This window comes from Siniperca chuatsi, linkage group LG21, assembly GCF_020085105.1.
Source record: "Siniperca chuatsi isolate FFG_IHB_CAS linkage group LG21, ASM2008510v1, whole genome shotgun sequence".
Lineage (NCBI taxonomy): Eukaryota > Metazoa > Chordata > Actinopteri > Centrarchiformes > Sinipercidae > Siniperca > Siniperca chuatsi.
Window position 1 is genome coordinate 2,277,375 of NC_058062.1, and position 24,387 is coordinate 2,301,761.

Genomic DNA, 24,387 nt, shown 5'->3' on the forward strand with positions numbered 1-24,387 from the left:
TAGGAGTTTAAAAACGGACTCCCAACTTTTACATAAAACCAAATGATTAATATTCAAAATGAAAACACTACTTTTGACAAGATGTGGAGCTCCTTTATGGAGATTTTAGATGGGGAGAAATTTCACCTTGAATTATATTTGCTGAGGTCAAATATTTTTATTTGTTTGCTAATATTTTTATTATATTTTATTTTGATGTATTCCGACTGTGTCTTGGTGTGGGTTTTCTTATTTGTACCTTTTGACTTGTTTGTATGTTAATTTGTTGAACTTTTTTGAAAATCTATAATGTTTTATGAGATCACAGTTGTTATAATAATAACAACAATAGTTCATCCTTCAGTGCTGCTCCACTTCTACCTCAATTCTTTGCACAACTTAGTGATATTGAACATATAGTGTTTATATGTTTATATTTTTCTCTGTAATTACAGTATAGTTTCTTTGTTTCTTCCTTCAGTGTCACTATTGCTATAGTGTTTCTTATACTACCTTGTTTTTTATTCTAATTTATTGTAAAATTACAATAAAGCTGAAGCTTGGACTTTGAAATTGTATGTTGAAACAGTACTTACACCTGTTCTTTTAACAGGACACTAACATTTATGACTCATATTTAGCGTTATTAAGAATACCAAATAAAGACATTTAAATAAAACAAGATACATCTGAGAAGAAATGTAGTCGTGTGTTGCTTAACCTGGTATCTGCACAAACTAGTTGTTGGCTCTAATGTGGACAAACACAAGGACGGTTAATTGTGTTGATGTGGATGAGCTCTTCGGGATGTTTCTGTCTAGAAGAGAGATGTGATGTGGTGTTTCCAGTAGATGGCAGCCTTCCCAAAAGAAACAACGCCAAACTCCTTTAAAGCTGCGGTCCAACAAAAATCACCTAAAAACAATCAGCAGCAACATCTTGACTTCGACATTCAATAATTTTATTGTGAAAAAGTCTTTCTCTTCATACCCTTGCCTTAAAACTGTACAATCAATAATTTAAAAAAAAGAAAAATGTTCAGCTTGGTGTTTGAAGAACATCCTCACACACACTCACACTCACACACTCGCTTCAGATTACTCAGCAGCTTTTGCCAAAAACCAGAATAGTGTTTTACAGGTGTTTTTCTTTCTTTTTGTGTCTAAGTTGTCATCATTATCACAACAGTCAGCTCCTTTATACAAACACTTCCACCAACAGGCAATATCAGAGGGCATCCCTGAATCTCCCACCATCCTCTACAAACATTTCCATCTTTTAAAAATGAAAATCCAAGATGGAAACTCCGTTCAGGAGAAACACAATTTTGCAAAGGGTCAACAAACACTAAGGAAGTCCATACAAAAACAAAGGGACAGGTAGAACCAAAACATGGAGGAAAACGGTTGTTATCACGTAACACAAAGAGGATGGATGTACAATATAACACAAAAACAATATCATTACACCCGGTGAGGGTTATTATGCTCTGCGAGTCAGCAGCAGCAGCAACAGCAATAAGAGCCTTTTCCTGTTCATCACAGAGAGGGAAACCTCTTCTAAAAATCTTGGCAACAAGCTCGAGTCAAATTCCTTTTCGGCTCATTTTACAGACTTGCTCCTTTTTACTTAAAACGTGGATGATGAGGAAACTAACGCTAACACAAAATACAAGCTGTCCGATGTGTGTCAGCTGTATCTATCTTTTTAAACTCGGGACACATGGAGACCGCAGCCATGAATAAGATGGTCTTCTGGTCAGACAGGTGCCAGTTTATTTTAAACGACCAAACCCGGTGAGAGACAGATTTGAACCCTTTTACTACGAATCACATTAATCTCTGTGTTCTTCTGAGCCTTCTCGCAGCTGCTGGTTTCTATTTATTTAACTACAGTATGTATCAACAACTCTAAGAGTCTATAGCCATGCTAGCTGCTCTTTAAGGATGTACTTAGGCACAGCGGTGCGTTGAGCTAAATGCTAATGTCAACATGCTAACATGCTCACAATGATAATGCATGCTGATGTTTAGCTGGTTTACCATGTTCACCATATTAGTTTGGCATGTTAGCATGCTAACATTTGCTAATTAGCACTAAACACAAAGTACAGTTGAGGCTAATGGGAATGTTGTTGCGAGTATTGAAAAATAAAAATGTTGACCTGATGATGGCGCTACATGAAAAGCCAGAGGATCACCAACGTTATTACTGTTTATCCTGAGGGGAACATGAATGTCTCTACAAAATTCAATAGCAATCCATCCAATAGTTGTTGAGATATTTCAATCAGGACCAAAGTGGTGGACCAACTCACATCCCCATCCTCAAAATGAAAATCTGAATAAAAAATCTCATTCCCAATCTGAGGGTTGCAGGATTAATCTGAAGGGTCGTGAGATGAATAACAACTTAAAAAACATAATTCTTTAAAACTCTTTTCTAATTGTGTCTTTTCGTAGTAAATTACTAAATTTAATCTCTCAAGGCCCCTAAAAAGTATTCAAATAAAACAACCCGAGAAGCTAAACTTTGACTGAACTCTGAACATGTGCGACAAGTGAGTCACAAGAAGACTCGACTCTGTGTCAAAGGGCCGCAAGCCAAACAAACAGGCAGAGAACCGCTGATGTAAAGTATAAATCATGTGTAGTAAATGGGCTAAAGCAAGTTAAAGGATTGGTGTTGGCTACACTGCATTAATCTGACTCTGGATCAGTGGAAGGCTTCACCGCGTGAGTCTGGAGGCAAAGACAACTCCCTGAGATAAAACAGGGAATTAACACTGAGCTGAACGGACTGGATCAGGATTAGGAGGGCAACCCCACTAAACACCTGAGGAGAAAATGTGGTGTTAAAAACAAGCAGGTAGGCTAATTCTATATATTATAGAGAAAGGAAACAGGACAAAGCAGAATAAAAGGCAGAAGCCGAGGAGGACTACTGGTGAAGACGAAGAAATAAACCACACTGAGCTCCCTGTGGAGGAGTGGAGGATGAAAGAGCAGCGAGGTAGAGACAGAGCCGGGGCGTACTGATGAAGCCCTCCAGAGATCTATGAAAAGAGCATCTATTATTCAGCAGCTATGAATCATGGGACAGCATGCGGAGGCGGTGGTGCAGATCAGAGTGCGAGAGAAGAAGACATGCTGCATTCATTCCTGTGGGAGATCCAGTCAGAATGGTTTGGTGTTTAAAAAGCAGCGACTCGGAAGAGTTCGCGTGTTCGAACTCGGTTCAGTGTGATCATCTTTTCACAGACGAACCAAGCGACTGACAAACTGGAGCTAATGTTTTTTTTTTAAACAGCAAAACAGCAGATGTTTCCTTGTTTTTGAACAATATTTACAACTCGTCCACCTGTATCTGTCTTTCCCACTGGACATGAATGCAGCGGAGAGTGAGAACATGAGGGGGAAACATGTGGCTGCTAATATAATAAAGCCTGTTAACCGTTTTCTCATGTTCACAACTTCATTATATTGTTATCTCGAGGTGACGAATGGTGGTGTGTCAACAGATCCCATGGAAAGTCCAAAACTAACACACAACTGCGTGTATCCAAAGCCTGATATATCTCTTTTGTCATTTACTATCATAAACTGTAAATCCTCACAATTTATAATAACTGAAACAGCAAATTTCTAGTATTTTTGCTTGAAAGAATTACTTAAACGATTAATTGAAAATCAAAATAGTTCTGTCGATCTTTTACAAAGAGTTTCAGCTCTAAATAACAAGTTCACTATCATGGATCACCCACATCAACCACCAGTTTGGTCCTTTAAGTTAATACTGTGGGAAACGAGGAGCGAGTAACATTCAGAGAAACACGGGTCACTGTTTACTATCAACACTTAAAATATTCCACTTTACCTGACAACTTCTGCCTTTGTATCACCTGATCCTGTCCAGCTACTCTGACTGGTTTCTGTTTACACTCATCAGATCTTTCACTGTCGCTCTCGCCATCAACTGAGGACGGCCCGAACACCAGGAGCTACGCTCTTCTGACAGCCTCAAATATTTGTTCTCCCTTTCCCTCCAGGTTCAAGCTCACGCTCCATGTCTGACACTGAAACGAATGTATGGAAAACACATTAGTGCATACCATGGGTGGGAGGGGGGTTCAGTACGGACTCCACATACTACAGAAAAACAGGAATTGGGTAATCTAACAGGTGTGGCAACAGTGTTTATTATAGTCACTGGTTTTAAATTTTGGCACAGGCTAGGTAAAGTGATATTCCACCCAAAATCGTTTTAGTATCAAACACTCATCCTCTGCAGGCTCAAAAGGTTTGTACTTTTGTTCTTCATGAACAGCTGGGTTGCTAGGATTCATGTCTCATGGTGATACAACAGAGTCCAATAAAGACCAGTTCCCATGTTGGAAAAATCCAACATCTGTATCTTCAGTATAGGGCTGCATTATTAATTAGTTTAATTATCAAATGATCTATAAATAAATATTTTGACAATTAAATGTCAGAAAAGAGTGAAAAAATGTTCATCACAGTTTCCCAGAGCCCAAGACGCCTTGTCTTTTCCAACCAACAGTCTAAAACCCAAAGATATTCAGTTTAAAATTATATAAAACTGAGAAAAGCAGCAAATTCTCACATTGAGAAGCTAGAAACAGCAAATATTCAGCATTTTGCCTTGAAAAAATGGCTTAAACGATTAATCGATTATCAAAACTATTGGTGATTATTTCTCTGTGGACTGACGGATTAATCGGCTTACCGTTTCAGCTCTAGTTCAGTATGTTCCAAACACTCGTACTGTCGGAAAAGATACGACTTAATACTTAATATTATGTAAGTATTTACTCTTAATACTTACGTAATATTTAGACATATTTTAGTGAATCAGTGATTATTTGGATCATACTAAGCACAGAGCAGGAAACTTAAAACATGGAATTTGAGTAGAGTATCACTGTGAGGGAGCAGATAAGAGCTGAGTGCACTGTGCGTATGCGTTATATAAAACTAGCCTGGACTGGTGGTGGTGTGTGCATGTTCCTGCTGCATGTAACAGGTGTGACATGACAGGTGAGGCGTGAAATCTGGAAACACGAAGAGTGGGAGTCCCTAAACATTTGGCAGAGAGGGAAAAGAGAAAGGAGGAGGAGATGGAGGAGGAGGAGGGAGTGACAGTAAAATTAATCTCCACGTAGATCCAGACAGCACCCCTGGGTGACGCAGATGTGAAGCTTTCTTTCTCCATCTCATATCCAGACTACAACTCCCAGAAGCTCTTGGGCCAAACAGAAAACATCAATATATAAAATATAGAATATCTCCAGCCTTATCCGATCCACACTACGCCACAGTTTTCTTTTTGTTTTACCTTGAAACATGACTTCATTTCGCATCAAGTTAAAAAGGCATTTCACAAAAAGGTGGCGAGATCTTATGTAGGCTACTTGGTATCCATGGCAACAAGCATCATTGGATCCCTCGTCGAAGTAGGTGGCAGCATAAACCACAGAGTTATATTATAAACCTAAAATTTTAATGTGTGAACTGGTTACTGGGGAATTTGACATATCTGTGCAATTTCATATTCATGGTTGTTTTCATGTTTTAAGCCAGTTTGCTGCAGGTGAACTGGCTCATTAAAAATGCAGTTTGTTGATGATTACACTTGGTTTATATTGACCCAAGAAACCTCTATGGCAAAACTTAGAATTGACTTTGACTCAAGGCACACTAGCAAGTCTAGACCTGAGATCTGGTTCAGGTTGCGTCTTTCGGGATTTTAGGGGGGGTCAGGTTTGCCTGAAGACCTCCACCCCAACTATAACACCGGATGGGAGCCTTCACTCATCTTGTCACCAAGATTTCCCTTCAGCAAGTGTTACTTGTGGATCAAATAAAACATTTGAACTTCAATGAGTGTTCAAACACAGCTGTTACATCCAGCTGAGGATAAACAATGATCAGTAAAGGACTGACTGGTTACTAGTGTCTTGATCATTAGCTTATTGGTCATTAAAATAGCAAATAAACCAAGATGTGGACAGAAAAAGGTGGAATTATAACCAGACAGAAAAAGAAAGACATGTGATGCTGAGGTGATTTCTGTGATGCACAAACACATTGAGCGGCGTGCGTCATGTAGAGTAACTAAATATGGTTGCTTGAGTTGGTGAGGGATTTCTGTACATGTAGTTACACTCCAGCAGACAGGAGTGAATCTATTTCTCTCATTTTAGCAGTTGGTAGTAGTGAGAATCAGGTCTGTGGAGACCAAAATGTTTGTCGTCGTTCTCCTCCGATATCTTGAGGCACCATTCGAGCTCATATTCTTTAACATGATCTCATGAAGGTGAGAAGTAGCACTCACTCATCCCTTTATCCATCATTCATGCTCTTAAGCTCTTCAGGTTCAGGGATGTGCTCTTTTCCTCCAACTAACAACATCCTGTACATCCGTCTCCTGATCCCATGCTGTCGATCATTCATCGTCTCCAACGGACCCCCCCGAGGAAGCCGTTAATTAGGAGATTTTACAGTTGTTGCGGGTGCAGTTCTGCGGTGGGCTCTGCGGTGGACGGATGGACTTGGAGCGCTTCAAGCTGTTGCCTTTGGAGCCGCCGGCCGGGTTGGCCAGCGAGTAAGAGCGTCCGTGCATCATGACAGCGTTCATGCCGTTGGCCATGGAGAAGGACTTGAGGTGGGACTTGATGGCGACGGGCAGCGGGAGCTTGTCGATGAGGTGGACCGGCGTACACGACACGATGGCTCTACAGCAGAGGTCCTGGAGAGTGAACACTGCAGAGAGGGAGGGAGGAGGTTAACAGTTAGGCTGAGCTCGTGACATTCTGATTTCCAGCTGTTAGATATTTAGCACAAACTCCTACATACTCGACACGGAGTCTGCGAACTGTACTGGAACTTTAAAAGATAACTCTGATGATTACGGAGCCTTTAAAAAAAAAAAAAGAAACTATATATTTGTGAGGTGTTTTTAAAGATTTCCGTTTTTTTTCCCTGCACCGAGACCTTTGAGAGGAGGTGGTCTCGGTCCGGTCCCAAATGAACTCTGGAGCGGTTCGTTTGAGATGGGAACGTGATCCGACCCAACTACCATACACTACCATTATCATATCACGCGTACCGAACACGTTCAGTTTAACATGTTGACGGTTAGCATTAGCTCCCTTGTTCTGCTCAGCCGTCTGAAGGCAGCACGTCTTCTTTGCAAGACGTTTCTTCAAAGTGCGTTCGGCATTCTGCTGGTATAGTTTTGCCTGGAATATTGTCCAGATAATCACCACGGTTATGAGCAAAAGCCAACTGTGCCGTTGCTCCATGTTAAACTGCATAGCAATGTTTCTCTCACAGAAATACTCACTAGTCCACTTCCTCCTGTATTTACTTTTTTGCCCCTGCCCCAGACACATCGGACCAATAAGCAGAGTGAACGTTCTCACGTGGTTTGTAGTGAGGCATTTTGGTTCACTTGGATTTTTCTCTGTGTGAAAAGAGACCGAACCAAGGGGAAAACGCTCCAGGTTTACAAACTCTTCACCTGATCCGGACCAGAGCAAACAAACGATAGGTGTAAAAATGCCCTCGAGCCGCAGACAGGTTAGGGAAGTCAGATCTTAATTGAATTGTAAATGACTTCAGTGTCAACACGACAAGCCCTGATGACATAAATAAAGTCCAGACTGACACAGCAAGCCCGAGTCAGTTCATTATTAATCCTCTGAGAGTTTGCAGGACATCACTTCCACCTGCTGCCCTGTGTAATTACAGATGAGGCAGACAAAAGGAAGACAGGAATGAGGGAGAATTAATTAGCATATGAGGGAGTGTGTCATCCATCTGGTGACTATTTTGGTACATTAGCACGGAGCGTCACAGAATGACACGAATTCTGTCTACGGCACAGATTTATTACTGTACCCTCTGGACTCCAAAGGAGTGCGGTTAATCCAATTGAAACTAAAGTGTAATTAAACAGACGGCTATTTTTCTTTTGAGCAGAAATACTGTTTTATTATTATTTGAATAGTGGCCTTTATATGAGAATTTACTGAAGCTTCATGAACCCCTTTTGTCTGAAAGTAACTCCACGAGCTGTGTTGTTCAGTTCATTTCAGGAATAGTTCTGACCGGTGTAGTTTATTTCTTTGGTGTACCCACTGTCACCCCCGTCCACTCACCTCTGTTGGGCTTCCAGAACTTCTCCATGCCGTGCCTCATCAGGACGATGCGCGACAGCTCTGTGAAGGATTCGATGACGTTGAAGTTGCACAGAGGGCTCACCTCGAAGAAGGTCATGCCGTTCTTCTCTGCGTACGCCCTCGCCTGCTCAGTGGGAACTTGCCGTTTGAAGGCCAGATGCAGACGGTTACCAACGAGGATTCGAGGCACGCCTGGAGCATGCTGGGAAGGAAAAAAAATCAAACGGGGGACAGAATTAACGTTGGTTGATAGCTGCACTTATGAACCTAACATCCTAATAGCTCATATTTGTTTTGACATTCAAACCATTCTTTTATATAAAAAAAAAACGTATTCTTCTCGGTAATTTTAAGAGCATTCTCAATAAGCGTTCTCTGAGCCTGTCAGTTTTCTCTTTATTTATTAACTCTGTCTGTCCTTGTTATTTTGTCTATTGTCTATTATTCTACTGAACTGCTAATGGAGCATTGCTGTAAAAGAGCATGTATGTTCAGCCAAACTACCTTCTATAAATAAAAGGTTAAAATAAATAAATAAATAAAATATTTCCATTTTTTGCACGCTAGAGTTGGGGGTAAGGGATGGCAATGACCAACACTTTGATCCAGAGTAAGACATCTTAACAGTTACTGACTTGCCTTGAGATTCCTGCGTATGTCTTGAGTGTGGAATCTGATAAAAATGTGATTAAGCTGGATTTGTAGTCGCACGAAGGCGTTAACAGTCACTGTGTTCATGCTGTTTCATTCACTGTCATGGAGAACAGTGATTGTGGTGAGCAGAGTTGCAACAGAGACTAGATGTGTGTTAATGTTAATGTATAATCTCTTACGCCATCAGAAACTTGTAGGAGAAAACACAAGCAGCCAAAGCTGACCAATCACAGTTCTTGATGTTCAATAAATATGTTTTTAAACAAAGATCAGGAAAATATCAGGTAAATATATGAGAGAAATAGGTTGGTTTAACAGCAGGGTTCCCAATCTACAAATATTCTGAGGTGTTTAAGTAAATACAGCCAGCGTCTCTTGGTTTTTCTAAAATTATTTAAACAGGAAAGTTGTCATGCTTTGATTACATTAGAAGAATCTCTGCTATACAGTATCTCCAGTTGATTAAAAGCATCAGACAGAGAAAGAAAGTAAATTAGAGACATTACATTCACACAAAGTGACCAGCGGAGGCTTGTTATTAATTCAACAACTCAAAAGGAAGCAGCATGTTTCTCTTCCTGCCACTCAGGCTCAGGTCTCTCTAATTCATCTCCATCTGTTCTGACAAACTGAATGAAACATGATGGCAGAGAGAGGCAGACCTCTCTCCTCCTTTACTCCTTCACTCCTCCCGACTGTCACCACTCATCAGCCTCTCTTCAGAGTGTCCTCCCTGTAGCCTTTTCAAGCTCAGAGTCTCTCCACTGAGGTCCGTGTTGTACCAGCAACAGCAACAGTCACAAAGGAAACAGTAACAGCTGTAGCGGCATCAGTGGTGATGGTGGAAAAAGTGGTAGCAGCAAATACTGAGGGTTTCTACAGACGCCAGGATTTGAACTTTGCCAGTGGCAAGTAAGTAATCATTGGTGTTAAACTGCCTGATCTGTCTCACATTTTCCACAAGAAAGCAATTTCAAAAGGCCTCTCATGCCTCTGTATGGAGAGTTTGAGCTTCTACCCTCGGGATGGATATTCAGATTACTAAAGGTTAGGTCTAACAGGGTGAGACATTCCTCTAACTAAGTATTTGATTTAAAACTGGTGGGTGATAATGTTGTTTTAACTATTAATAACTGGATTGATAATGATGGCTAAATGTACTGCTAACTTTGTTATGCTGTCACTGATGTATTGTTATCCGTGATCTTGTGTGGTAGGTTTTAGTTTTTGTGGTTATGTTTTACATATTTTTATGATATGTTTTATGTATTTTATTCCATTATTATTCCATGTTTCACCTGGGGACAATAAAAAGTTTAAGTTGAAGTATTTGCTGACATATAAAAATGATGTGTATTATATGTGTTTGTATTTAGGTAACACCAGATTACCAGAACACCAAATATTAATGAATTACAGTCAACACAGTGATCAACAGCCAACTCGGTTTTCTCAGATTTCAGAGCCATGAAGGCAACAAAAAAAACAACTGTACACTTCTCCAAGAGTTCATGAGTCCACGCTGTCAGCTATCATGCAAAGATGAGGTGACTATGACAAAAACGAGATAAGATGCTGTGTAATCACTTACCAGTTTGGTCTTTTAAGAAAATCAAGGCATGTTTTCCTCAAAGGCCTCTGAATACAAGTAACTCACAATAAAAGCATTTTATTAAGCAAAAATGCCAAATATTTTCTGTTTCCAGATTTTCAGATGTGAGGATTTGATCCTTTCCTCTGTTTTATATTGTTATAAATTGAATATTTTTGGATTTTGGACTGTTGCCTTGAAAAAAGGGAGGGACATTTTTCACTATTTTCTTACATTTTATAGACTGATGCATTTATTGATCAAAAACATTTAATTAAAGATGAATAGAATTAATAAAAGTGAAAATAATGATATAATAAAACTGAAAATAATCATTAGTTGCAGCCCTACACTGTGACAACACATGGGCAAAACACGGTCGGTTCAGGATGATGAAGTAATCACTAAAACATACAGCACATAACCAGTGATTAAATCTAAACAGTGCACTTCGAACTGCACATCTACATCTGTTTTCATCTTCTCTACACACCATTTAACTTCCATCATCCACAGATTTTTCACCCCTCCATCGCTAGTTCTGTCCTTAAAAGTGGCCGACCACACCACATCTGTGGAGGTGGAGCAGGAAAGGCCAAAGTGAAACATACATTCCACAGGCCAAAAATATCTCTCACACACACACATCCTCTTTGTTTCTAAGTCAGCAGGAAGGACATGATGAGAGTAACCCCCCCCCACACACACAGGTTGTCTTAAGTGATTAACTTAACTCCTTCTATTGACCCTTTGTCCCATCTTATAAACGGGAACATTTTTCTAATTGCTGGAGTCTGACAACAAAAAGGTGCAATCAAATTTCCACTTCCAGAATCATTAGAAGATCCAGCTTGATTGTTGCAGCAATGAAAAAGGGTAAAACAAGCTAACAAAAAAATTACACCCTAAAGCCACAAGAAATCCTGAAAACATGTCATTCTTGAGGAGCACTCTGATTTCTGGATACGATATTTTTCAAATTCGTGAAGATAAGATATAAGAAAAAAAGAGTTACTTTTAAAAGCCCACTTTGTGATACTGCAAAACCTGAGCTAAGCCCAACAAAGATAGCTCGATAACCCACAATCTCGCTTTGTGATACAGACCCTGGACTTCTTCAAGTCTAACGTTCTCACTTCCCTCCCCAGTTATGATATCTGCCTGAGCTCTAAGGTGAATATGGGCAAATAAAAAAAATAAAATCAAATAAAATCAACCCTGCCAATATCCATCAAACCCATCAATCATCCATCTCCTAGACTCACCTCATCAATCTCTCTGATCCACCTGTCGATTCCATCAAATGACCACCGATTGGTGATGTCATACACCAGCAGGATCCCCTGAGGAGAGACACACATACAAGATCAACAGCAAGTCTCAGAGTATCAAAGTGGGCAGATCAGCTGGTTTGTACATTTGCATTTGACCAATACAGTCAACAGACTCATGCTGTCTGTAATCCCTGTGACCAAAACTGGGACCTTCAGATTAAGTCCAGCAGGTTTACTGAGTCTGTTTAAGTTGTTTGTTCCTCACCTGAGCCCCACGGGAATATGAGCGAAAGATGGTGCAGAACCTCCCCTGTCCCGAGGTGTCCCTGAAGAGAAAACGTAGAAAGAAAGATTAATAGACAACGCAGATGTGTTCAGCTTGCCAGGAAGTAAAAACTCTTTTTTTTCTTGACTCAACAGCTAGAAAAAGTAGCAGGTTCCAGCCTCGAGGAAAAAACACTGGCCTGAAAACTGGTCTGACTTTTTCTTTCAAAAATCCCTTATTCAGTTTTAACCGTGAACTTTCCTGTATTGACTCATAGGAGCAGACTGTTCTCCGAACTGAGCACCACAAGGCCAACGCCTTGAATGTATTCATATTCATCACCAGTATCTTTGTAGTACATGGGTGAGTTTCATAAACAAAAATATGAGGGATAGATTTTTCAGCACTGGACACAATGTGAGACAGCAGTCAAAATGTGTAGAGCTAACTGCATTATCTTAAGGTAAAGCAAGTTAACTTAAATGTACTCTATGTACTTTTACTGCATGTCCATCACTCATATCTGGATGACCATATTACTACGGCCATTTTTTGTCTCACAAGTTTCTCGTCTCTCACGTGATTTTGTGGCCACCTTATAAAATCCAAATGTACAAATTTTAGAGGCCAGTTATGCTTACGCATACTCTCCGCCTCGCAAATCTTTCATCATGTGTCTTCAGTTTTTACAAAGAGAATAACTGAGGATTAGTTGAGCCTGACAAATCAGCGATCCAAGGAGAGTGTTTAGATGATCTGGCGCCTCTCTACACTCCCAAACCTTGTGAACAGCTATTTAAAACAGACGTTACAGATATAAAAGAAAGCATAATTTTACAACTTCATAGCTTGTTTTGCATCTCAGACTTAGAAACTATTTTTGGTGGAGAGTTTGAAGAAATCTGACAATTTCAGACCAGCTGCCCCTGCTGTGCTTTTCCAGTCTGCAAAGACCAGTTACAGCTCAGCCAGTTGTGTGTTCATCCAGTCAGATGTTGATTTCTGAGAGACAATCATCTGCCAATCATCTATTGTGCAGTCTACCAGAAATGATGTCCCTACTACTAAATGTTTACGCTTCTTAAGGCAGGTGCAGCACTGGCTTTATGAATGACTATTAAAGAGTTAAATCATGCTCACCTGTCTTATTGACGTTGGATAAACCTGACAGGCCAATATCAGCTTTTTAATAAACAGTATATTGGTACTGTATTGGTCTTCGAGCCTGGCGATGGTTTAATTAATTGATAGTAATCATTTCTATGCCTGTGGCCTAGGGGTTTAAAGCGGCGACCGTGAAACGCAACGTCCCTGGTTTGAGTCCATCTCTCCCTCACCCCATTTCCTTTCATCTCACCATCCCTCTAATAAAAGGCATATGATTGTCAAAAAACTAAATTAAAGAGAAACATAACTCGGTCAGTCCCCCATCTGAAGTGACTACTTGGTGACTGCCCAAAAGTCGGTGGTGAGTGTGGTGACAAAACGATTCCCACCACAGATTAGCAGGATGTAGAGTTTTTAAAATATTGTACCTGCAGTTTAGAGGAAAAATGAAATAAATTACAGTGTGTGTGTTCAGGGTAATGAAGGAACCAGTGCAACGATGTGACTCATTGATGTGTTTTTAATAGTTTTTGGACAACAATGGAGCTCTATGGCTCAGAGGAAGAAGATATATCAGGGTCTGGATATACACAATACTTTTGTTTTGGTCTTTTCATGTGATTTGTTGACAATAAGCAAAATATAGAATAACACCAGACTTATCCTTTAAGTTTTTGGTTTCAGTTTTTCTCCTTTGCCAGCTCAGAGAGAGACAGTCATGAGAGACTCAGTCATGAGACACCGACAAACACAGATGGCAACACAGACAGAAATGGAAAGGAAGCAGAGGAGGAGGTAAAGAGTTTGAGCAAGAAGAAAGGACAATAAAGAAAGTAAAACAACAGTGAGAAGAGGGTGAAAGACTGAGGCAGCAAAAATAAAGAAGAGTCTGCATCATAGGGCTGCCTTTAAACTTTTCTCTCCACAGGGAAGACAAGGCGTTGCTTCTCCCCTGAGTAGTTGAATTCCTTGGCCTACTTCCACCAAACAGGCCTCGCCTAGCACTGCAGTGTGTCTTAACTGACAATTACACTTATCTGCTGCATCTCTACAGATGCAAGATTATTAGTGAGGCATGTAACAATTTGCAGTGGATAGAGACTTGCACCCACAACACTGGCAGTAAAGTACATGCACCTTGCAGTTGGGTATGGTTTCTTTTCTGTGTCATGCCAATATTAGGTGTCTAGTGTATTGGTTTAGATAGGTGCTATATAATACTGAAAAGTAAACATTTGATGTAATACACTGTTACTAGGATACCTTTTTATGTTTTGTGGATCAAATGTGCTTTGAGATGGATATTTTTTTTGCTGCCTGTCAGTAAGCCTGTCATCCAGTTTGGTGAAACACTCACATGCTTAAACATCTTTTCCTCTGTGTGACCTTTCTGCAAATATGTTTTGTTTCTGCGCCAGTATGCAACCATTACATAAACCTTCCTACTTATGTGTATTTTTATGTTTTGCTCTTTTGCTTTTAAAAAGAGTAAATTAAACCCCTTGACATACAGTATTCCCCCTTTTTCCCTTAAGTAGCTTTCACTGTCTGACAGTATCAGACATATTCTGTATCATGTTGTTCCAACTCTTCATTGAAGCTCTATGATGTTTATATTGAGTGAAATATTCAGACCCAAGACTTCATGTTTTTTATGGCTGCACCATTCCATCAAACAGAAATATTCAAGATGCATTGGGCATCATTTTATAAACATTTCCCCAAAATTCAGCCTGACATATTCTTCTTCTTTGGAAACTTTAGGACCTCCACTAGAATTACAATTAAATTTAGTGGGTTTGAACAATGCTTGGTTACATAGCATGAGTTTGTAAAGGCTGGCCCAACAGCAGGTCAGTGTCAGTAAAGAGGTTAAAGGGTCGGTTCACCCAATTTACAAAATTGCGTGGGCACAGCTTGACATGAATTTACCCAGGGCGGCACGAACTGAGCTGAAGACACGGCTGCCTGAGTTGAAAATGTTTCAATTTGAGTAAAAAAAATTCGTGTTTATCCTGGAGCTCTCATGAATCTACTTCATGAACATACAGAGACAAAAAAATAAAAGAGACTGGAGGGTTCCAGTCATTGTCGGAGCTGTCACACAAACACAGCACAGGCACACTCCCATATACACAAAGTCAGCTGCTTACAGCAAACCTCTGAACAATTGGTACACCAGCTATTTGGAGCGAATAAACACGAGCGGTCAAATTCACACAAATCAAAACCGAAAATTTTATTTCTTAATGATTCTTTGTGAACAGACTTACACTCACTTACCTTTAGGGGTCCCTAGACATACACAAAGATTTTGAGATACCTGTCTCTGCGATTTCTGTCTCCACCCCAATACAATGGAGCTGAATGGAATTTTGTTTGTGGTGCTAAACGCACCGAAAAATGACTTTCAAAAATGTTCCCAGTTACTGTGGATAATCCACAGACAGATCATTTTTCATTGAGCTACTTTCTACCGAAGAAATTCCTTATGGAAACAGTTAACAGTGAAGTAAGTGGATTATCGTGAGTAACAGGGACACTGTTCCTTGAAGGACATGTTGTTGTATTGTTCCTGTGTCACTTGTCAATGCTGTGAGCACCACAAGAGACAGATATTCAACATATGGGCAGATAAAATCAAAACTCTATAAATATTTTTTCATAATTTGGCTGGACAAGCCCATAATAAAAAGGTCTAGTCGGTCTAGAACGGTACTGTAGAGGGATTTAAGAGTGCATGCCAGAAAAAGAGCAGCAGTGACTCTCTCTATTGTACAGACAACAACAGGTTATTCGTTATTCAGCAGTGATGTGCACTTACCAAAGCTCCAGCTTCACTCTCCTCCCGTCCAGAAGAATGGTGGTGGTTTTATAGTCAATACCTGGACAGAGAGAGACAAAGGGCAGACAGAGACAGGCATTAGGCAAATGGATGCATCAAGAAGGCCAGCATCAATCAAGATTACAATGCTGCAGTCAGAGACAAGCTGACGCTCGACAAAACGGCTCATTATCTATTTGAGCCACTTAAACTGAATCAAAGTGTAAATTTTACCACAACACACTACAGAGAACTGTGATTAGCTACGATAAATATGACAACAGTGTATTTACGGGTGACAACACAAAGGATATCACAGTGGAGATCTTTCAGCGTCTCATAACGTGAACATAAGACAAACTCTTACTGAACCTTCACTTCATGACAAGGCTCATCTTCTCCGTTCCTCTCTAAATTTGACTAAATTCTTGGTTGCTAATAACAGCCACGTATGTATGTAAATTGTAGGTTTAGACCCATCAATAAAATTCTATAGAAATACAAATTAACATGTTGACCTGATGACGGCGCTGTATGAAAACTCAGAGGATCACCAAAGTTATTATGATTCATCCTGAGGGGAACATGAAAGCCTGAACCAAATGTCATGTCGATCCATCCAATAGTGTTTGAGATATTTCAGTCCGACAGACCAACGCGGCCGTCCCTAGAGTCATGCTGCTACTGAGCTAAAAATAACACAGTTTTAAACTTTCACTTTTAAACTCTGTTACAGAAAACATGTTTACTGTTTAACCGTCTGGACGGACGCAACAGTATACAGCCTCAGGCAGCTAACAAATCTCTCTGTTCTGGCTCGTTGTTTAGCTAATTTCTGGCAAACCTGTCTGCTACACCTGCCGCCCCATGTCTCCACATGTTCGCCCGAGTCTGCTCGCCAGGTTCCTGTCGTTTTCACTGAGTCTTGTACCACCTGAGGGCAAACAGGTGAAGCACTGGATAATCAGTGTTTTCCACCTCCTATAAGATGTTTATCTTTTTACACAACAGTTTTATGTGCGATTGTGAAGAAATTGTTACAAAATGCATCTTGCTGAGAAATAAATACGATAATTGACTAATAGGATTTTCAGAAGTGACATTGATTAATTTTCTGCCAACGAATTGATCATTCAGCGGATCATTCCACCTCTAGCTTTGGCCTACAAGCCCATACTGAACAAACCCTTGCACCACCACCAAACGGAAACGTTAGGTTTAACATTTAACATTAAGACTCCTGGGAAGAAAAGACATTAACACAACAGTAGTGTGCGCAGCGCAGCCAAGGAGCAAGCCTTCCCAGTTCCCAGACTCTCACACATGACTGAATCAGCCTCTGGCAGATAGCAGCTGCTGGCTAACGACATTAGCAATATCTTCCAATTTTCCAGGCAACATAAAGCTGCTGCTGAGCTAAAGTGCTGAGCTCAGGCTAGCCTAATTGAATTGGAGCGAGTGCAGGGCTTTGTACCAAGTGCTTCCTCTCCTCTCGTCGCCAGGGCTCAGTTAGATATCCCAGATAATCAATAGCTTCTCTGATGTCTTAGCTAAATACTGCTGCTTCTATTCTGGGAGTCGGCTGACTTTGTTTGTTCTTTGGATGTAGGCCTACTCAAAGCTGTGTGAAGCTTATAATGTTCAGCTTTTGTTCATACTGTGTCAGAGAGGCGTTGATTTAACTCTATGGTAATGTTTGAGATGATGCCTTTTTCACTGTACAAAACACTATAGTAAGCATAGGAGTGGGCAACATGGCTAAAATCCTCACACACAGTATATGTAATTACCTACTTTATTATTAGTACATTTTCCAGAAAATCAATTGAGAAACTGTTTATGGAAGCAGTGACCAGACAAGTATGGCTGCTATAGCAACATCTGTATGAATGGTTCTACAACATTTCTGATAGCAGACACATTTTCGTATATTGCCTCCCGGGTATATATCGTCACAGTGTCCAACACTAAGTAAGACATAAAAGAAAGGTTTAAGCTATCTTTTCTTCCAAAGTACAGCTATCACTGGGTACAGCCTTACTATGCGCTGTGGAGCTGTATCATGTAGGAACCCTTAAAACCTGGAACAGAACCCAGAACAGCAAAGACTAATGTAAACTAATGTAACATGGAATATGAAATAAATTCTGCAGGTGTACATAACATGTAGAGGTTGTGAGGAAAGAAATTAAATAGGGAAGAAAAGAAAGCAAAGTGCAGAAAATCTCATTTGACAGCAGTGAGACTGCATTTACAGCTAAGCTCTGTGGAAATATTGAACAGCCGGTTTGTGTTAGTCTGTGCATCTTTCAAGAGGATTAGACCAGGTTCAGCTTTTTATTTACCTACCAACACTCTGAACCCCTCTCTCCTTCAGGAGGGCAGTATAGGGGGTTATCGCTGAGCTGGCCTGGATCCAGCGATAACTGTTGTCTATGGATATGCCACTGTCAAAACAGCCAGTCCATGGCTATAGACAAACAATGGGCCGCCATGCCTGTATGACCCCGGGGGAATATTCCATTGTTCGTGTGTGCTGATGAAAAAAAGATTTAAGAGTCTTGCAGCTGCACTGAAAAGTGTCTTTTCAAGCTGCTTTTGCATTTTAATTGGCTTCACTCCTCCAAGGCTGGTGTTATCTGATGGCTAACATCAACCGACTGTGAAATTCAAAACCTTATCGAAGTGTGAAAAATTAATCTTGAGATCCCCTCAGAATTTATTTGTAACCCCCAAATTATTTTGTCCATAAAATGTCAGAAAAGTTGTGAAAAATGCCCTTCGCAATTTCCCAGAATCCAAGGTAACGTCTTGTTTTTTCCTGACCAACAGTCCAAAACTAAATATGTTCGGTTTACTATCAAATATGACAAAGAAAAACAGCAAATTCTGACATTTGAGAACCTAGAACCAGACATTTGGCATTTTACTTGAAAAATTACTGAAACGATTATACGATTGTCAATGCAGTTGCCGATTAATTTTCTGTCAACCGACTCATTAATTGACTAATTCAGCTCTGATGAAATGTCAAAAAATAGTGAAAAATGCCCATCACAATTTTCTAAAGGTGACGTTTTGAAACTGATTGTTTTTTCTAAAGCAACGGTCCAAAACCCAAAGATATTAAATATGCAATCATACTGTATATGACAAAGAAAAGCAGAAAATCCTCATATTTGAGAAGCTGGAACCTGAATATGTTTGGCACATTTGTTTAAAAAATTACTAAAGTGATTAATCGAAGACCAAAATAGTTTAGTTTTAATAATAATTAGTTTTCCGACGATCGACAAATTTATAAATCTAATTGTTTCAGCTTTGGTGTCAGCACTGCACACAATCACTGATCACCGAGGAGGAAATGTGACAGACTCGTCTATCCAACTGTCTGCCCCAAATCAGGAAGGGAACCAATCATAGCCTGAGGACAATGTCATCCAATTAAAATCTGCTCTTATGTCCTGATTTTCTCCTCTTCAAATATTTAGGTTCCTCTGAAGCATTCCCCTTCCCTCCATGCTAACCTCTCTTTGCCAGAGGGATGGAAATCAATAGCTGAGCTTCTGTCTGCACAAACATCCCAGCTGAAGCGTGTTCAGCTGAGTTCCACTCTGTCCTCCATATTTAATGAAGCAGTTTGAAGGCTTTTGATCTCGCTCGCATCAATTAGGACATCTTCCTCTTTTAGAGACTCTTTAGAAGCTGGCCTGGGTTCACATTTTGGCAAAGAGCTTGTTTTCAGAGGAATGACAGGTTCTCCATGGGCTTGGTGTTCAGAAACCTAAAGTCAGAGGTGACGTCCACTCATCCACACTGCAGTTACATTTTAAAACACTGTTTACGTGTCAAATAGAGTTCCATCTAGGGCTGGGCAGTAAAGTGGTATTACAGTCTAGGGCTGCAAATAACAATTATTTTCCTTATCGATTAATCTGCATGTTTTTCTGATTAATTATTTGTTTATAAAATGTCAGAAAATAGAGAAAAATGCCCGTCACCATTGCTTAAAGTGGAAGGTAACGTCTTTAAATGCCTTGTTTTGTCCAAAACCCCAAAGTAATTCAGCTAGCACTGTTTTAAAAGCAGCAAATCCTCACATTTGAGAAGTTGCTACCAGAGAATGGTTGGCATCTTTGCTTGAAAAATGATTTCAACCATTAATTGATTATCAAAATACTTGCTGATTGAGTTTCTGCTGATCGACTAACTGAATAATCTTTTCACCTCTAAATTAGATATTTGAAAACATTATGATTTAACTGTCTAAAAACCTACTGTGCATGCAGTAAGTGCAATTAGAGCCACCAACAATCTACCAGAATAGAGCAATACTATGACCACGATGCAGAGACTCTTATCTCTTTTACTGGAGACTTTTATTGCTTATTTGTAATGATGAGCTCCCTCTTTAAATCACTGTCACCCGCTGCAAAGAAACAGTTTGGCCTTCAGTGAATGTGGGTGTCTGAAAACACACATGACCTGGGAAGGTCTCCACACTGCTGCCAAATGCCAACAGGCAGCATCACCCTTTGGCAGAATTCATTAGATAAGCACTGGTGAAAAGGGGTCACTCTGCTGACTGATGTATTTTTCATGAAGAGTTGCTTTCATCCTAAGGGGAGGAGATGGAAATCTTCATCTGAAAAGCTAAATGGATATTTAGGGAATCATCTACGACAGCATCTCGGATGAGGACAGTTTGCTGGAGCAAATATCTTAACAAATACAGTTCACGTGCACATTTTACCTTCAAGAAATAAATAACTGAGCAGCGTATATTCTTAGATCAGTGGTTTAAAGTGGAGGAGAGAGTCTAACTAGGCTGCACGCATGTGATGGATGTACTCTCTTTATCTTTCTGTCGTGCTGTGCGCCTCACTACTGTTCCTTGACAAACTCATACGACGTCTTTAAGCATCATCAGAGTGATTCCAGTGATACAGGATTCATTTAGCATAGCAGGAGTAACCCTGTGCTATTTGGGGACCATGCCAGAGTTTTTGCATGCTAACTTACATATTATTTAAATTACTGCTGAATATTTTCTGAAGCATACTGCAGCCATTTAGGGCTTTAAATTTGTGTTTTTGTGTGATTGCACTACTTAACCAACACCAATAAGAGGATGTTTATTGTGATAAAATGTTTTCCATATGTAGAATTAACGACAATTTCTTTTTGTATTTTTACATTTATTATTTGTTCTTTTCCCTTGGGGAAATGCAGTTAAAGCTGCCAATTATTTTTTGAAGAAACAAGGGAAAATAGTATTGCAACAACAAAGCAAACGTCAGGCACTCGTGCATAGGAGCAGGAGCAATGTGGTATTTATAATGACAAAGCCTTGTAACAAATACAGGCTTTTTATTATAGAAAGTATAGAAAAGTCACTACCATATCATGAGTTATTTTGTCAATGCAATGCTGTGCAGTGTACCAACTGATACTCAATCTGTGGAAAACACCGGATAACTGGAAGAAACAGTAAAAATCTAAAACACTGGAACACTATGGACATGGTTAAAATCTGTTTTAAACTCTGTTTTATCTGCTCTTCTTCTAGGGCTTCCCTCTGATGGGAGTGGGGGTGTGTTAGTATGCATGTACAGCAGCCACAGACCACCAGCTTAGTGCAGCAGCAGGCAGTGATCAGATAGTGGCTGTCAGCCCCAGAGCAATAGCACTGAGAGAGCCAGGTGATCTGAGCTGCAACACCCAGGGAGGGATCATCTGACTGGGCACAGCTCCATCAGCCTTCCCCTCTACAGCATGGTGGATGGAGCTAAAAGAGCTGGTGGTCCCAAATGTAGCTACTCTAAAGTAAAAAATACAGATGACTTAAAAAAATCTGAATCTCGTTCAGTTTCAGTAATGGTCAAATCAAACCTACACTAGATTTCTTTTTTGCAGCATACTCGCAGAGATGGCTACGCAGCTCAAATACATGTATATACAAGTACCAAATCATATTGCTATAGTTAGGTTAGCAGCTTCCTTTATTTTTTATAGTTGGACACCACTGTAGCTGTTAACGGAAAAACAAGGAACCACCATCATACTAGAGAGGATGTTGACTGGAAAATATTCAGTGTTTAATGTATACTTCTAAAACCTATTGTTTTGTTATTAGACTATGAGGTCATGAAAACTATTGTTTATCAAGTGAAATGATCCACTAACTCAACAACAATGCGCATACAATCATGACTCTGACTTGCTTCCATGTGAATGCTCTGTGTTATAAGCGTCAGAGAGCTCATTGTGTATTCTCCACAGTCCACACAGCAAAATGCGCAGCTAGTATGTTCAGGACTTTTGTGATGAGCAAGCATGACACAACACAAGGAGCTCATCATCTAAGAGGGCAAAACTGAGCCAGGAGGTCCCAATCAGCTGAGATTAGAGTGACTCACCACTACTGTAAGCGTACGGGGACTCGGCTGATCCATCCTGCAGGCTGTCCAGGATCTCCCCTTTGCCCACATCGCTGTCTCCGACCAAGAGGAACTTGAGCAGGTAGTCATAGCTTTTCACTGGGCTGCCCTGGCTGCCCATCGTGTCTCACATCTGGGGCAGCGGAGACTGAAGATGTGTGACTGTAAACTTCCCCAGCAGACACAAGGATGGGTAACCAACCAACAAATCCCCTTGTGTATTATTCTACTCACTTGACCAAAACAAAGGCAATGTTTGTTATCCCATGAACTTGCTGAATGGGGGTCCACCTCCTTGTTTTGCCTGGTAACTTTAACAGTCTTCCAAACTGTGTGCAAGAAGGTAATTTTCAGAACACAGTCTCACGGAAATGTCCTACTTGAAAAGCAAGGTGGGTGGCAAAAATGTGGTTCTGAAAGGCAAAACATCCCTTATGCTAAAGTAAAAAAAATAATGTCACAGGTGGTGCTCCGTGGGGGGAAAAAACTTCACCTAATGTAAACAACTGGTACTGTCTTTCAAACTAATGACTGACAGGTTATAAATAGATCTAACCAAAATCTGAGACTAAAGTTCCTTCTTTAGACCCTTATCTTAGTGACAGATTAACATCTATTAAAGAGTAAGAGCACAGACGATCAAAGGGTAACTAAAGCTGTATCTGGACGGGATGACTCTTGTAGACTTGGTGGCAAAAGTCTATGTAGGGAAGAAAAACATGCTTTTTGTCTGGAATGGTGAATTATAATAAGCTAGGTGGCTATTACCACTTTGCAAATTTTATGAGCAAATATCTCGGCTGAGATATATTTTCTAGTATGCAAACAAACTGCAAAGCTGGAGGGTGTAACTGTCTTTTTGTTCACAGTTAAGAGAAGCTTGCTGGCTATGTTAGCAAGGGGAACAACAAGCTAGCCCTGCCAGAGAGCTAGCCAGCTAACTTAGCTATTATCACTGGTGCGAACGTTACCAAAGCAGTCATCAGACGCGATAGTTATTTAAACACACTGTCACTAGTTATGCGTTATGCCACGCTACACACAGCCACATATAACCTTGCATTATCCTTTATAAGCCTACTTCCCACTGGATAAAAAAAAACTGTTGGTATTTTAACAGCAAGCTAAATGCTAACTTAGCTAGCGCAGCCCGTAGCTCAACTTCCACCGACGTCCGTGTAATTTCAGGCCCCCTTGTCTTTCTTTAGTCCGGGATGACAAAGATTCCTGTAACTTCGCTGCGTTGTATCCAGAAAATACCGATATCAGCAGTAGGATCAAACGGCTGGGGAATTTTTACGTCCAGTCCAAATATCTGCAGGTGTACTCAGTAATCTCAGTCCGTGATCTTTCCATTTTTCTCCATTATGTTTAATCATAATTACAGCTGCGGCTTCTCAGTGCCGCACGACAACACTGAATATGCCGCTGACAGATCGGCTGCTCGTTACAGTGCGCTGCCGTCTCCTCAGTTCCCGCCCTCTCACTCCAGGCCCCGCCTCCGCGCCCAATGATTGGACGCGGACTCCACGGTGACATACGCAGCGGCATACATTGGCTAAAGCAAAACGTCCATCAAAGTTTGCTGTCAACAACACGCAGATGGTGAGGGGAATGCGTGGACAACAAAGATGATTAATTTCTCACTGAGTACGTACAGAACAATGGCAAAGACCACGTATCATGTGGATAAAACATGATTAAATTAAAGCTCTGAAATATCATTGTTTATTAAAGTGAAACTCTGACACTCTTAGAGGGCCTTAAGCAAAATTAAATACACAGCTTTGGGGGATTTTAGGAAATCTTATTTGCCTTCTTACAGTCAATAAAATGAACCTCATATCAGTTTAAGCTCTTAGCATACACAAATAAGAAGCTAATTATAAATTGTATAAACCCTTCCATCTGCCACACCACACAGTATTTCCTTAAATGTTGGACTGTTTCTTTAAAATTCAGGTTTTGTTTTGGCACAAACATTTGTTTCCTGATATGACTGCTATGAATCACCATTCTTGAAATCAAAGCTGAAAATGTTAGATTCAAT

The 24,387-nt window shown here is 40.3% G+C and overlaps 1 protein-coding gene across 2 annotated transcripts; it reads right to left on the reverse strand.

Moving 5' to 3' along the window:
* Positions 1-918: 918 nt before the first annotated feature.
* Positions 919-23,798, reverse strand: LOC122869067 (ras-related protein Rab-40C). Of its 2 annotated transcripts, XM_044181628.1 has the most exons (7): positions 23,474-23,798; positions 22,317-22,666; positions 15,898-15,958; positions 11,967-12,027; positions 11,693-11,770; positions 8,162-8,384; positions 919-6,761 (listed from the first exon to the last, which is right to left on the reverse strand). In XM_044181628.1, exons 2-7 carry the CDS (start codon positions 22,456-22,458, stop codon positions 6,487-6,489), a joined length of 840 nt encoding a protein of 279 aa, XP_044037563.1. In that variant the 5' UTR covers positions 22,459-22,666; positions 23,474-23,798; the 3' UTR covers positions 919-6,486. The 2 variants fall into 2 exon arrangements, with proteins under 2 accessions (XP_044037563.1, XP_044037562.1); XM_044181627.1 differs by having other exon boundaries at positions 22,317-23,798.
* Between the last annotated feature and the right edge of the window lie 589 nt (positions 23,799-24,387).

Bases quoted from the DNA above. Each gene is read 5' to 3' on its own strand.
- LOC122869067 (XM_044181628.1), bottom strand. From the start codon at position 22,458: ATGGGCAGCCAGGGCAGCCCAGTGAAAAGCTATGACTACCTGCTCAAG. The intron at 15,959-22,316 runs GTGAGTCACTCT...CTCTCTGTCCAG, and splicing joins CCCGTACGCTTACAGTAGTG to GTATTGACTATAAAACCACC. The intron at 8,385-11,692 runs GTGAGTCTAGGA...TTTCCTTCCCAG, and splicing joins GGATCAGAGAGATTGATGAG to CATGCTCCAGGCGTGCCTCG.